Source organism: Saccharomyces paradoxus, chromosome XV, assembly GCF_002079055.1.
Source record: "Saccharomyces paradoxus chromosome XV, complete sequence".
Taxonomy (NCBI): domain Eukaryota; kingdom Fungi; phylum Ascomycota; class Saccharomycetes; order Saccharomycetales; family Saccharomycetaceae; genus Saccharomyces; species Saccharomyces paradoxus.
This window is the reverse complement of record NC_047501.1, coordinates 666868-680755: the sequence shown is the minus strand read 5'-3', so window position 1 is coordinate 680755 and position 13888 is coordinate 666868. Positions and strand designations below refer to the sequence as shown.

At 38.9% G+C, this 13888-nt stretch overlaps 5 protein-coding genes across 5 annotated transcripts; all 5 read right to left on the bottom strand.

Annotated features, from left to right (window-relative positions):
* Nucleotides 1-156: 156 nt before the first annotated feature.
* Nucleotides 157-5013, bottom strand: ULS1 (translocase ULS1; the record flags this gene model as incomplete). The annotated part of the gene is made up of 1 exon (XM_033913430.1): nucleotides 157-5013. One exon carries the CDS (start codon nucleotides 5011-5013, stop codon nucleotides 157-159), a length of 4857 nt encoding a protein of 1618 aa, XP_033769321.1.
* Nucleotides 5014-5451: 438 nt separating this feature from the next.
* Nucleotides 5452-6789, bottom strand: SPR1 (glucan 1,3-beta-glucosidase; the record flags this gene model as incomplete). Its single annotated transcript, XM_033913429.1, has 1 exon — nucleotides 5452-6789. The coding sequence occupies one exon, from the start codon at nucleotides 6787-6789 to the stop codon at nucleotides 5452-5454; it is 1338 nt and encodes a 445-aa protein (XP_033769320.1).
* Nucleotides 6790-7583: 794 nt separating this feature from the next.
* Nucleotides 7584-7934, bottom strand: IES4 (Ies4p; the record flags this gene model as incomplete). The annotated part of the gene is made up of 1 exon (XM_033913428.1): nucleotides 7584-7934. The coding sequence occupies one exon, from the start codon at nucleotides 7932-7934 to the stop codon at nucleotides 7584-7586; it is 351 nt and encodes a 116-aa protein (XP_033769319.1).
* Nucleotides 7935-8389: 455 nt separating this feature from the next.
* On the bottom strand, nucleotides 8390-11830 carry MSB1 (Msb1p; the record flags this gene model as incomplete). Its single annotated transcript, XM_033913427.1, has 1 exon — nucleotides 8390-11830. The coding sequence occupies one exon, from the start codon at nucleotides 11828-11830 to the stop codon at nucleotides 8390-8392; it is 3441 nt and encodes a 1146-aa protein (XP_033769318.1).
* Nucleotides 11831-12256: 426 nt separating this feature from the next.
* Nucleotides 12257-13570, bottom strand: TUF1 (translation elongation factor Tu; the record flags this gene model as incomplete). Its single annotated transcript, XM_033913426.1, has 1 exon — nucleotides 12257-13570. The coding sequence occupies one exon, from the start codon at nucleotides 13568-13570 to the stop codon at nucleotides 12257-12259; it is 1314 nt and encodes a 437-aa protein (XP_033769317.1).
* Between the last annotated feature and the right edge of the window lie 318 nt (nucleotides 13571-13888).

Genomic DNA, 13888 nt, shown 5'->3' with positions numbered 1-13888 from the left:
AACTTCTTGTATAGGGTCTGCTTCCTGTTTCAGTTAACAAAAGGTTTGTAAGTGAAAATGGTGAAGTTGTTTAATACCATAAACTAACAGATTTGCCACTAATTATCAACATATATATATAGAGAGAGAGCGCAGTAACTAAACTCACCAGGTTCCTTAAAGAGCGTTTAAACCAAATAAAAAACCTAACTCCCGACGCCCCAAACTGTTTACTTCCTTAATCTTGCCTGGATCCATGGCTGAATCGACCATCTCCTTTTTTCTCTTCTGTAATTCGGAAATACGATCCTCGACAGAATTCTTTATAAATAACTTATGCACCTGGACTTTTTTTGTCTGACTAATTCTATAACAACGGTCTTGAGCTTGCTCTTCAACATAAGGATTCCAAAATGGATCAACTATAACGACATGGTTTGCACATGTCAATGTTAGTCCTGAGTTACCAGCTTTCATAGAAATTAAAAGTACCCTCTTCTCAGGGTCACGATAAAATTCGTTGATAACATCTGATCTCCTCTGGGCATTCATAGATCCAATATACTTCAAGTAAGGAATTTCCAGCTTACTTTTAAGGAAATGCTCAAGAATCTCAAAAAATGTTGTAAACTGAGAGAAAATAATGATTTTTTCGGTTGCTGATTCATCAAAAACCCTTTGAATAACCTGTATACATTGTTCTATTTTCGTGGACGGTTCTAAACTCTCAAAATTTGGTATATAAACATTCTTTTTCTGCATTTTCTGTTTTTCCATTTCGCTTAAATATTCAGCATGTAAATCGTTCTCAGTGAATCCCTGGTTTATTACCTGATCATATAATTTGTGCGAAACAATGTCTTTTTCGTTTGTCAAGCGATGGCAATCTTTGCATGGAACAGCCAATGCTCCCCCCTTGGTTTTCTTGGCCTGAGGTAGCATAGAAGACTCTTCGATGAAGGGATCGATGCAAGTATCGCAAATCAAATGTCCACAGCCCGTCAAAACGGACATCGCTTCTGGTTCTAATTGTTCCATACACCAGAAACAAGTCATAGAATCCATTGAAGTGATTACTTGAGCCTGCGCTTCTTCATTCATGTGAGTAATTTTGAAATAAAGCCTGAGCCAGTCGTCTTCAAAGCTTTTCCCGTTGGCTACCTTTGTACCCTCTGCCTTCTTTTCACCCATGACAACCAATTCTGAATGACAACAAGCCTGCCTTAGGCGTAGTAGTAATGTGAGGACGCTTGAGTAACTACCCCTCGTAGAATTGTTCAACAATTTCTTAGCTAGCGCTTGATTTTTAGATTCCAAAGCTGTGTAAAATTCCAATTCCTCTCCCTTTAGACGTGATTCGTCTACCTCCACAATTTTAGGTGGCAGCTCCAGTAAAGGTTTGCCGTCAATTTTATCACTTTTAGACCTACGAAGCATAATCGCGTTTAAAAGAACTCTAACCTTTCTTAATGCATTTTTCCTATCCTCATTGTCATATTGATATTGCTTGTTTCTCTGAAAAAACCTTCCAATATCTAATTTAAACCGTTGCTCCTTGTGGTAAGGTGGAATTCTTAAAAATCTTATCAAGGAATAAAGCTCATCCATACTATTTTGAATCGGTGTACCAGATAGGATCCACCTATATATACCGTTTATAGTGCAACACGCCTTGGAAGCCCTTGTATTTTTGTTCTTGATATTTTGACCTTCGTCCAATAAAATTCGGTAGAACGTTGAATCATTACAGTAAAATGGAGAGTAGTATTCGTTTGAAGTTTTCAACTTATTAAGAGCTTGGATGTGAGGCACAGCGGGTAGCTGATTTTGTTCACCATCCAGTTTTTTTGGCCAGTGCTTCTTGAATTCGTTTGCTAGAGTCTGATAAGATACCAAAACAGCATCATACCTTGCCAAATCCCTCCAGTGTTTTACTTTTCCGTTACCGGATCCTCCGAAAATATATGTATTAAACCTCGCCTGCTTTTTTACTTTCGTTTCTAATTCACCTTTCCAAACTCTTAAGACCGAGACCGGTGCGACAATCAAGTTTGTTTTACATTTGGGTTCCTCTGATCGATTTGCCAACATTAATGCAATAGCTTGAATAGTTTTACCCAGACCCATATCATCAGCAAGTAGACCACCCTTTTTTGGGGAGCTTTCAACTTGTAACAACCAATGTAGACCTAGTCTCTGATGTTTTAATAAGTTTACGGTCATATCCTCTGGGGTAAGTGCTTCGCCGTCAATAATAGATTCTGATTGTTTGACATTTTCCAAAAGAGCTCTAATCTGTTCTTGATCTTCTGCCGCATGCATATTAGAAATGTGAAATTCATCTTGCATCGACAAATCATTACTTGCAGAGATACTGTTTTCTGCGTTTTCCACAATGTTCCAGTTTGAGGGAGGTTGTTGATCCGCGTTTACCGGAAACAAGTAGCTTTGTTGTAGTAATTCTTCACTTGTTATTGGAATCTTATATCTCCTCAAATTTTCATACAGTCTTTCCATCTTAAGCCCTTGTTGTCTTAGCCCAACAACAGCCTTTCCGACGCCTTCTCTCTTTAAGGGAGTTGGTGGAAATCCAGTGTCAATATCCTTCCGAAATTCTTCAATAATATTTAAAAATCGAGTAATCTTCCGTTTAGCATCCTCTGATCTATTGGATTTCGATATGAGATCGCGTGCAACTTCAATGCTTTTAAAATATTGAGCTCTTCTGTCAGGATTGACAATGGCCGGATTAGAAAATTTAATGCCGTAATCTTGTAGTGTTTCAAAAACAATGGGCATTTTTACACCGTTGATAAATAATATTTGGGCCGATTCATGCGCAATGTGTCTTTTATTTACATCTATTAAGGATTTACCGTCCTCAAAAATGTTTTTATAAGAAACCAAATTGTCTAAGTGTCTATAAAGAATTTTTTTCGTCATTTCTGTCCTGGAGGTGTTTTTTGCTAGTAGATTTTTTGCAGTATCAATAGACTTAACAAATAAATCTCTTTTGGCCAGAGGCTGTCGTATTATCGGCGAAACACGGTTGGCGTCATTTATATGTCGGTCATCAAATTTCAAATTATTTAGTCTCTGCTGGATCTCACCTGTTAATTGTTTGTAGGTACTAAAGCTCAGCGTTCCTTCTTTCAACATCTGGTCTAGTTTTTCTTTCTCAGCTAGGCATTCCTTTCTTTTGTTTACGGTCGCAGAAACTTCGCTGTCCCTACCTGACCGCCCAAGTGCAGCCAAGGATTTCTGCAGTTTTATATTTTTCAAATGCACAAAGGACTTCCACTGTTCGTTATAATTATACATTTTCATATTGATTGAATCTAGTTTTGTTTTTGTTAACTGTCTTTTTTCCTTCAGTCTGTTTAATTGGTTTTCAGCTTCATCAATTAAAATCTGCTGGGTTGAGCTAATAGTTCTACCGCCTCTAGCCATCGAGGTCGATAATAACTGCCAATGTTTTTCGGCATCAGAGACCTCCTTTTCTCTTCTAGTCAGTTTCCTTCTTAAAATTTCTGAGTTTGTCTTGGAGCAATTGAGAGCGTTACGTAGTTCAGACTCTTTAGAGTTTAATTCCTTCAGTAATTTTTGATGATTTTTTTTGAGGGTATCAAGTGAACTAATATTTTGTTGGTAAGAGGATTTAGCAGCCTGCTCTATCATGGCAGTTTCTTGAAGAGCTGACGTACCCGAGGACTCTGCGCCAATTCCTGATATAGTAATTGAATTGTTGGTGCTAGCTTCTTTTATTACCGAGCTGTTCAAGTCAATATTTGGTAGATCAAGTAAAGAGATAACTTCTGGTACACTGTACCTAAGCTCATCAGCCGTATTTTGTTCAGAAACTTTCAAAAGACTTTCTGTTTCGTTCATGCCGGCATCAGGTTCGTCCTCATCTGAAAGAATAATAATCGAATTTCTCTGTTCGGAAGCACGTAAATCATGAGACTTGTGATCTAAGCATTTTAAGGGCAATACCGGCCTCTTAAGTATTTTGCTATCTTCCAAGTCCCCGCTATGCTTCCGTTTAATCTTACCATCAAAATCGCCAATATAAACAGGTTGTTCACCGAAGTGTCTGAATAGTTCACTTTGTTCTTGCTCAAGTGCGGCAAAATTGCTTTGAAGCCCTGGAAGACGAACGGTCATCTTCCCCTCTACCTTGCTCGCCTCGTTTTTAAGGGCGCTCTCCACAGGGCTTAGATTGGATGCTAATTCTGGCGTTTGCTGTACATTTAGGATTTTAGATATAGTACCTTTGGAGTTGCTATGGGTCTTGGATTCCTGATAAGCGGTAAATTCTAGAGGTAAATCATGATGGCTTATGGTAGTGACTCTTTTTGTTCGATCATTTTCTTCACTTTTCAAATGGCTGTCCCCTGTTTCAGGGTTGCCATACCGCTCCTCTAAAGGCTTGTTATTCAATTTTAATTTCAGTTCTTGAAAGTCCAAACTGCTGTCCTGACAAGTATTGGGTTCGAAATCATCTTCACTGCCGTCATAGTCTTTGGGAAAGTATGAGGAAAAAATGTCACCGGCGTTGTCTTTCCCAACTTCATTTTGAACCATTCCTTTCTCATCGTCTTTTGGCTTATAATTATTTGATAAGGGTGCGTGACCATTCTCATAAAAAGGCTTTGTCATCTCCGCACATGAACTACTCTCTCGTGTTTCTTTCTCATCATTGTAAGATCCCATCATTTCCTCCTTCAAATCATGCTGCCGATGTATTTCGTCGGAATATTTTGCATTGTTGAAGGCGTTGTCCGTGATTACCTTGTTCTTCAAAAGAATAGTATTGGAGCTTTCATTTTTTGACACGTCTGTCTTGAAAGCGTGTGAGGGAGGCTGCTCTGTATCTTCATTAGATCGGGCAAGTTCTAAGCCCACCATCCTTACCTTTCCATTTTCTTTTCCAATATCTACCTTATCCATGCTCGTTGAAGATGAAAAGGAATGGAATACGTCTTCATTATCTGAGTCGGCTAGCGTAAGGTCGATAGTGGGTACTGCTGCCATTTAACAGATGTATAGCCCAAAAGATAGTAGTCCAGCGTCTCCTTTCAATCACCCAACAGATAAATGCAAATATCGGTATAGAGGTCCTACACTGTTTATTCATAGAACCGCTGACAGGTTTGTAATTCTTTATTGTTTTTCTTCATCTCATGTTCATTACACTAGCTAAATAAACCGTCCGGCGGTATCGACAGCGACCCGTATCTCGTGCTTCCCCCCACGTAATGTCAACAAATAATCATAAGGAACTCCCATTCATAGTTTTAGATGAAAATGAATATAGCTGCTAGTAGAAGCATCTTGTTTGTATAGTTATGAGATATAAACTATGTTTTATTTATATACCTTTGATGTTATATAGATAGTTTTAGTTGGCAAAATTTTACTTTTAATAACGATCATCACCGTCCAAAGACCTTAAATGTTTGCCACGAAATTTCAGCGACATTGATTCGGATATTTTCTATCGTTGATAGGTTGCGGAAAAAGGTTATGCTGGATCAATTTTTCAACATCCCATTCGATACTATCCTCTGTCTTGTAACACCACATTATCCATCCCCCAGTCATTTCAAAAGCATCTAATTGGGCCTCAATAAACTTTCTGGTGTCCTGTTTTCTTTCTTCAGGCCACAAGGCAACATTCTCGTTGTTTGTGCACGAATTGATGTAATGTGATTTCTCATTGTCTTTAGCCCAACTTCCATCATATCTGGCGCCAAGGCCAACTCCATTCAACCACTTTGTACAATCTGTCAAGGCCGCCGAGAATTCGCCTGCTACGGACCAATGCTTCTCGCTTAGGGCACCATATCCCCACTGACAGGCAATTTTTATGCGTTCATCCATTTTTCTTGTTAATTCCACCGGTGAGAACACTTGGTAATGATGATGATCAATTATGACGCCATATTCCTTCTTCTCATCATTTAAAAAGCTATCCCAGTAATTGTAGGGTTGGAAAGCATCATGTATGACAATGATTTGCTTACTATTAATTTTATTTCTTAGGTAGTCATAAGCCGGCTTCAAAAGCAAATTTTTCAGCCTCTCCATGTCGATAACTGGTCCTAACGGTTCATTGAGCAATTCGATTCCAGTAACAGTATCGAGGTATACGTCAGTTGAGTATTTGCTTAAAATGTACGTTAAAGCTTTCATGGTGGCACTTAAATTCTCATCATCCAGAAACTTATATGAATCTCTCAACCCCGAGTTATCAAATCCATTTTGTGAACCAGCCGCTCCATGAAGATCAATCCATACTTTCAAACCATATTTCCTAGCCCAATCGATAGCCCGGTCCAAAAAGTATTCCTGCTCGGCGGTAACATAGGGATCATGACTCAACGTTGTAAAGGCCCAATACCCAATAGGAATCCTAACCAAATTGAAGCCTTGAGAAGCAATCTTTGCGAAGTCTTCCTCTTTGTAAAATGTCGACCAATGGTTATAAAGGCGTTCCTTTGCTTTTTCGTAGCCTAACTTTTGACAAAAATGGTATTCATCAACAGGAATACCGTCATCATTGTACGGGTTTGTGCGGAAAACTTCGAATAAAGAAGGTGTTATATACGGCTCCAATACTAGCCATCCACCTAAATTAACTCCATGAACTTTTTCATTAATGGTTTGACCATCGATGGCAGAGTATACATTATCATTTTCTTTATAAATAAACTGTATAGAATCCCTATTTTTAGTGGAAACAGGATTGCAGCTTACTAATTTAGTAAAAAGTAGCGTTAGCGCAGTCAGCCCTCTAAACGAAACCATTTATTTTTAGAAAGCAGCTTTTATATGGAGTGCCTGTGTCTAACGACTAAGTCTCTCTTTCGAATTTTTAGAGGATTTGCTCGCAATCGGCAACTATGAGAGAAAGTTGAATTAATGAATGTGAGGTTGTCTGAATATAGTCATTGCTACAAAAGAGGTGGTGAGTGATGCAAGAAATCTTTACACAAAGACTGAAAACGCTATTGACAAGATTTTAATGAATCAGACGCGCCGCTTTTTTAGTGTCGTTTCGAGACTGCTTTTTCCTAAGCTGACAGCGAATACCACCACAAATAAAACTCTTTCAGCTTGGTGTTGGAACAAATAACGGGCAGAGAGACTTTTAGAAATCAATATTTTGGTGTTAGAGATGAAAATAAAATATAGGGATGTAGCTTACCAGGTCGACTAAACTAAATTTGTCAATATTAGATAGAATCGTTGCGCTTTGTGTCAGCATATAGTCAACAAACATATTATATGATCGTTGTATAGAAGCCTAATAGGTTGAACATGTTGATAGCTTAGTTTTTGGCTTTTTTAATACCTTTTTCTTGAAAAGAATTTCCATGCTAGTTTTCTTTTACAATTGTTAACACTATTTCTGGTCCTTTGTATCTGGATAAGTTTAAATTTATACGTATATTTACCTATACAGTTGTGCATGTGATGTTCTTTCTTGCTGCATTACCAGATTTGGTTACTTAAATGTAGTTAATTTGGAGACTTTATGAACTACTTACCAAACCAGAGGTGTGGGCCCATGAGCACTACTTCGAACTGTTGACATCATCTCACGATTCCAATCTGTCTTCTCTCTCTTCTTCAAATTCTTTCCCTTCAGGGTCCTCATCCGCTGGTTCTTTTTTCCCCGTGGATTTGTCATCTGATTCTTTAATGTCGGATGTAGTATCTACAGCTTGATTTTGACGTTTTTCCCTCACATCTCTTCTTATCCAGCCAGTAAAATTGACCTTATAGCCACTGAAGCTCTTGATCTCTATCGCTTTATCTTTGTAATCCCACGGAAGTACGGGTTTGCTATTATCTCTGGGATTGGCAGAGGCTGAGCTCGTGTCCTCTATTTTAGGGTTATTACCAAGTTGTTCCTGTGATTCGGATAAAACGCTACTTTCTTGGGACATACCACAATTGTCAGGAGATTTTATTTATCTTTCAACCGATGTAAATAAGAAATGTAATGGCATTGTACTATATTTTGTTGATATCTTTAAAATCACACTGATTATATAAATACTTACCCGTCAGCTGTACGTTAAAGTTTTAACCGCGAGAAAAGCTCCTGGCGGCGAACTATATATATCCGCATGACATAAGAGTTAAGAAGGAAACTAGCGTACAAACAAAATGATGTGGATATGATGTTGAATATGGAAAGGGAAATATCACAATTCTTGTTCACCGATACTGACTGCCATTTGTAGGAGTTAAAAATCTTGTTGTAGAGTTAATTCTTCATTATTGTCCAAAATGTGTGCAATGACATATATATATATATATATATATATATATGTTTCTTTAAAAAAATCTAGAACCACTGGGATATCATGAAGATGATTCTTTCAGATATAAAGTATTTCTATATTCCGAAGTTTCCGCTCCTAATGTTATCATATAGTTTCTTTCTCTCCTGTCTCTTATTAATGTTTCCATGCAGTTTGTTTCCCTGGGGAGCTTCTGGTAGATAAAATTCACCATTTAGAGCCCCCATTGGCTGAACGGGTACGGCATAGGCATTTTGCTTCATGCTTTGGGGAAAACTGCGCCTGTTGGCACCAGCCGTGTAGTGCACTGGCTCCTGAGCTGGTATCATATGGGACATCATTGGGGGTGCTTGCATAGGCGGAGGTCCATTGTAATATTCTGCGGGCACAACAGGTTGAGCCTGCGGTGTATACCTGTTAACATGCTGTTGTGGATATTGATTGGAGCGAACCCCCTTGGGCATCATCCGTGGCGGATGGTTGCCCCACTTTCCATCTAGCATTTGCACATTGTCTGCATGGCCTTTTCCATAAGCATTTGTCGCGTTTTTATGATGTGGTAGCTGAGTTACTTTGTGATTATTTACAGGGTGCTGGTAGATTGGATTCATGCGTTCCATTTGTTGATATAATGGAACATTAGATGGCACATTGGGCACACCTTGTTTCACTGGCACCGTATGTTGGGAGATTGGTAAATCTTCTGTTCGTTGATTTCTAAACTTTAGTTCTGGGGGCACAATAGTATTTTGGAAAGGGCGTTGTTTTTGTTGTTGAGGAGGATAATTATGCTGGTCCCGATACATCATAGGTTGTTGGTTTGCTAAAACGTGAGCAGGTTCTTTATATCCGACAGGCATATTAAGCGTATTCTGCTTAAATCCTGCCGAGGTTGTGGAAAATTGGGGAGACCTCACAGGTGAATATGCAGAAGACGGAACTGGTGCACTCGCAGGTGACAGTTCATCTCTACGATCGTTTTGATAGCATTTCTGCTGAACAGGAGATATGCTGTTTCCAGGTGCTCTTCTTGGTGGTTTTGGTATTACCTGTTGTGGCGGATTAGCCGCGCCTTGTAAGACGTTCAGGCGAGACTCATTCGTGGATACTTTTTTTGAATCCGAGTTTGAATAAGTTGGTTGACTAGGCATCCTTGACTTCGGTAAGTTATTTATATTTGGAGAATAATATGAAGATGAATCGTCATTGAGTTTAGATTCCTCGGAAACCTTTCTTGGTTCCACTAATTTTCTATCAGCGGTGTATTTGGAACTATCAGCGCATGAATCGTTTGTATTGGTACTCAATTTCAGAGAGTGAATGGCGCTTGAATGGCTACTTTGTAAGTCATCGTCAGTTATATTGGATGGTTTATATTGATCAAACTTTGTCAATGATTCGAAAGTTTCCGCCTCAGTTATGGATATTTTCACATCTTCTGGCTCACTAAACATCATTTCTTCAACCATGCCGTTTAGTTCTTCAATGGTTGAGTCAGCGGCTTTTATGTGTGGATTTGCAAGTTCGTTGTTCATTAGGACGGCAGGGCCCTTTTCACCCTCATCATCATCATGTTCGTACATTAATTCTGGTATATCAATCTTAAAAGTTGATGAATCGGTCTCGATGACTGGTAATTGATATTCGTCTGGATTAAGTGTGCTAAATTCAGATAGAACCCGCTCTTCTTTCTTTGATTTATGATTTTTGCCTGTATGATACTCTTCACGGATGGGAGCGTCCTTGCTCTTGTTCTCAAAAGAAGACGAACTACTAGAGTTACTACCACCTTTCTTTCGTAGGTTGTTTAAAGGATTCCACTTGGAGATTTTATGTTCAAACGAATGCAAATTCACATTATGCTTGTTCTTGGCCAACGCATTTTTACTAATGACTGTGTGGTAAATTCCTTGGTTATCGGGCGCTGAATCCCTTTGAATAGTACTTTGCTGAGGTACCTCAGCTTGGAATTTTTTGTAGGTTTGAGATAATGTAGGTGACTTGGAGAGAGGTTGATCCGCTAACTCAAAATCGGGAGGTTGTTCCTTTTCGGCCGACGATGAGTGCACAGAACTCTTTCTCTTGAACTGACCCTTTTTGTTGTAATCTAATGTTACATCACATTCTTGGAAAACCACCCATTTTTTAAATCCATCAAATTCGAATTCTAGTATAATAGATCTTCCAAATATTTTTTTTTTTTCGGATGTTTGTTCGAAAGAAAGGGATGACAGCCAAGTCCAAATAAAATAATCATCAATATCTAGTCTTTTAACCTCGATGCATTCTTTTAAATGAGAAACGTTTTCAATACATTTTCTGGGAGCCCAACCTGGTTGAAATGTTGAATGTTTGGTAGACATTGCTTTCATCAATCTTCTTGACTCCTGGGACATTTTCCTGCTAATTCCCTCCACCGTGTTTTTCTTTCTGAATAAAGACTTTAATAAAGCGTAATCTTCTCTTGCTTCAAAGGCATCATGATCGGTGAAGTCTAGAAGATCATTGCAGCGTTCCAATAATTGCCAAGGCTTTCTCGAAAACACATCTGTCTTTAAAGTCACTAGGGGAATGGTTAAAATTGTCTCTGATGTGTACGCTGTTGATTTTCTTGGAGGATACTGATTATTGAACAATAAACTCTTAAGTGTTCGCGGCAGTTTTGCAGATTCAAGATCCTGAGGAACGAAACTTCTTAAAAATGCTAAGAGTAGATGAAACATGGCATCCGAAGCAGGAATCCATTGATCTAACCCATCTTGTATGGAATTATTAGGAGCAGATGACTCTATAGCGCCTGATTCAAAATCGTAATCCTGAACATCGGAATTTGGTTTCTGTTTACTAAATGCCCAGATTGCGCACATCTTTGATATTTTTCTGGCACTCATTTTGTTAACTCTTGAATTTGATGAAATTGAGATAATCAAATCAAAAAAATCGTAAACGATCGATGCATGATTTGGAGATGCCAGACATTGAGGCATGATTTCTAAAAATGATTTTCGAGGAAATTCTTTATCCTCTTCTCTGAATTTAAATTCCATATAAGATTTCCAACCTATAATTTCTGAATTTGGAAGTCTGCACCAAATGTATTTCAAGCACTGAAATAAAGTCCAGACATCGGTTTTGGAAATAATTTTTAGCTGCCTTTTTTCGTTAACTGGTTGTCCGTTTCCTAGTGGGAATAACTGATTTAATAATGTCAATAATTTGTCGTTCGTTTGTTCCGGCCTGAACGGTATCATCAAAAATTCAACATCTGGACCTTTTTCCTTAAGTTCAGCAGTGATTACGTGTATGACGCCTTTCACTTTCTCCCGACTAAATTGATGGAAGAATTCAAACTCCTCATCCTCTATATTATCGTGCTCATTTGTGGTTCTTCCTTTTGATTCAGGTACACTTTTCACATTATTGCGATTCTTGTTGGGGCTTGTATTTGTTTTCTGAGCTTTTCTTGGTGAATTTGATCGACTTTTCCTGATCTCAACAGTTGGTGGAGTAGGGAGAGGCTTTGCCATATCGTTCATAGTCAATACTGTGCTAATACTAATACCCTTTTACCATGTAAGAAGAACCTTTACAGGAGCAGCCTTTCGCCTCAAAATTTCTAAGCGATGACTTTTGGCGGTTTCAAGTTGTCATCATTTGCGAATGTTTTGTCTTTTGTATTTTTCTTTGCTTTTTTTCGTAGCAGTACGTCGGAAAGTAAACAAATCAACAAAAACGCTGTCGAAAAACGCCTTGATGTCTGTTAAATACATGAACACGTCTTTGGCGTGCGTATATGAAATCTTAAAATTTAGTGTTAGCAGCATCCTGCTAAAAGTGGATGCCGGAAGAATTTATGGCTCTTTATTTACACGTATGAAATTTTTTAACTGAACAAGTATATATATTATGAGAGGGGATACAAACGGAACATATAGAAATACACTCCGGTTACATCAATAAGTCTATTCAATAATACGTGTGATTAGACCTGTACCAACAGTTCTACCGCCTTCTCTAATATTGAAACGTTGACCAACTTCTAATGGGGTAGGATGAATCAAATCACATTCCATTTCAACATTGTCTCCTGGCATAACTTGCATAGAATGATCTTCAACTTCCTTAGGAAACCTCATCACAACTGTAACATCAGCAGTTCTTATAAACATTTGTGGTCTGTAGTTTTCACCAAACCCGGAATGCCTACCACCTTCCTCCTTGGATAAAATATACAAAGAGGCTAGAATCTTGGTATGAGCTTTAACGGTGCCTGGCTTAGCTAGGACCATACCTCTCTTCAATTGATCTCTCCTGATACCTCTAAGTAGGACACCGGCGTTGTCACCTGCCATAGCAGAGTCCAATTCCTTTCTAAACATCTCGATACCAGTAACAATTGTTTTCAAAGGGGTAGTGTTGTGACCAACAATTTCTAATTCTTCACCCTTCTTTAAGTTACCTCTTTCCACACGACCAGTGACCACGGTGCCTCTACCAGAGATAGAAAAGATATCTTCAACGGGCATCAAGAAAGGCTTGTTCAAGTCTCTTTCAGGTGTAGGAATATACTCATCAACTGCATCCAAAAGCTTCATGATAGCCTGCTCCCCAATTTCAGGTTGACGACCTTCCAAAGCGCAAAGGGCAGAACCCATGATAATTGGGGCGTTGTCACCGTCAAAGCCGTATTCGTTTAATAGCTCCCTCATTTCCATTTCGACTAATTCTAGCATTTCTGGATCATCAATAGTATCAACCTTGTTAACAAAAACGACTATATGTTGGACACCAACTTGTCTAGCCAGCAGCAAATGTTCTCTAGTTTGGGGCATTTGTCCATCGGTAGCAGCCACAACAATGATAGCACCATCCATTTGGGCAGCACCCGTAATCATATTTTTAATATAATCAGCGTGACCTGGACAGTCGACGTGAGAATAATGTCTCTTAGCCGTTTCGTATTCAACGTGAGCGGTGGAAATTGTGATACCACGAGCTCTTTCTTCTGGAGCCTTATCAATGGCAGCATAATCTAAGAAGTTGGCACCACCTTTTGCAGCTAAAGTTTTGGTAATGGCTGCGGTCAAAGTCGTCTTCCCATGATCAACATGGCCGATCGTACCTATATTTACATGCGGTTTGGAACGATCAAAAGCAGCTGCGTAGGAAGTAGCAGTTAGAGAAAAGGCCCTAGAAATCACTGAGGAGAGCCTCAGAGGATTTCCAGGAGCTCTAATAGCTGTTCTTGTGAGAAATCTTGGTAATAAAGCTGACATTTTTGTCTGTTACCTTCGTCGAGCTAGAATATACCTGAAAGCACAAAAATAATCTCAACAAAGAAGCTCAAATTTTTTAGCTTAATCAGTATTACAGACTAAAAAATTGACCAGAAATAGGAAAACCCGTAACAAGCTAGCAGCAAAAGGTAAGGAAAGCCTGGTGGCGAAAGGTTATGTTGACTGAAGTCAGATGGGTGCTAAACAAATCCTTAAAAATACGAAAAATCAGCTCCGGCGCGGGTTAGGGGGGAACTGACCAATCAAGGGGAAGTCTGCAAATTATCCTGCGGGTAATGAAGTCGATAGGATAATAAG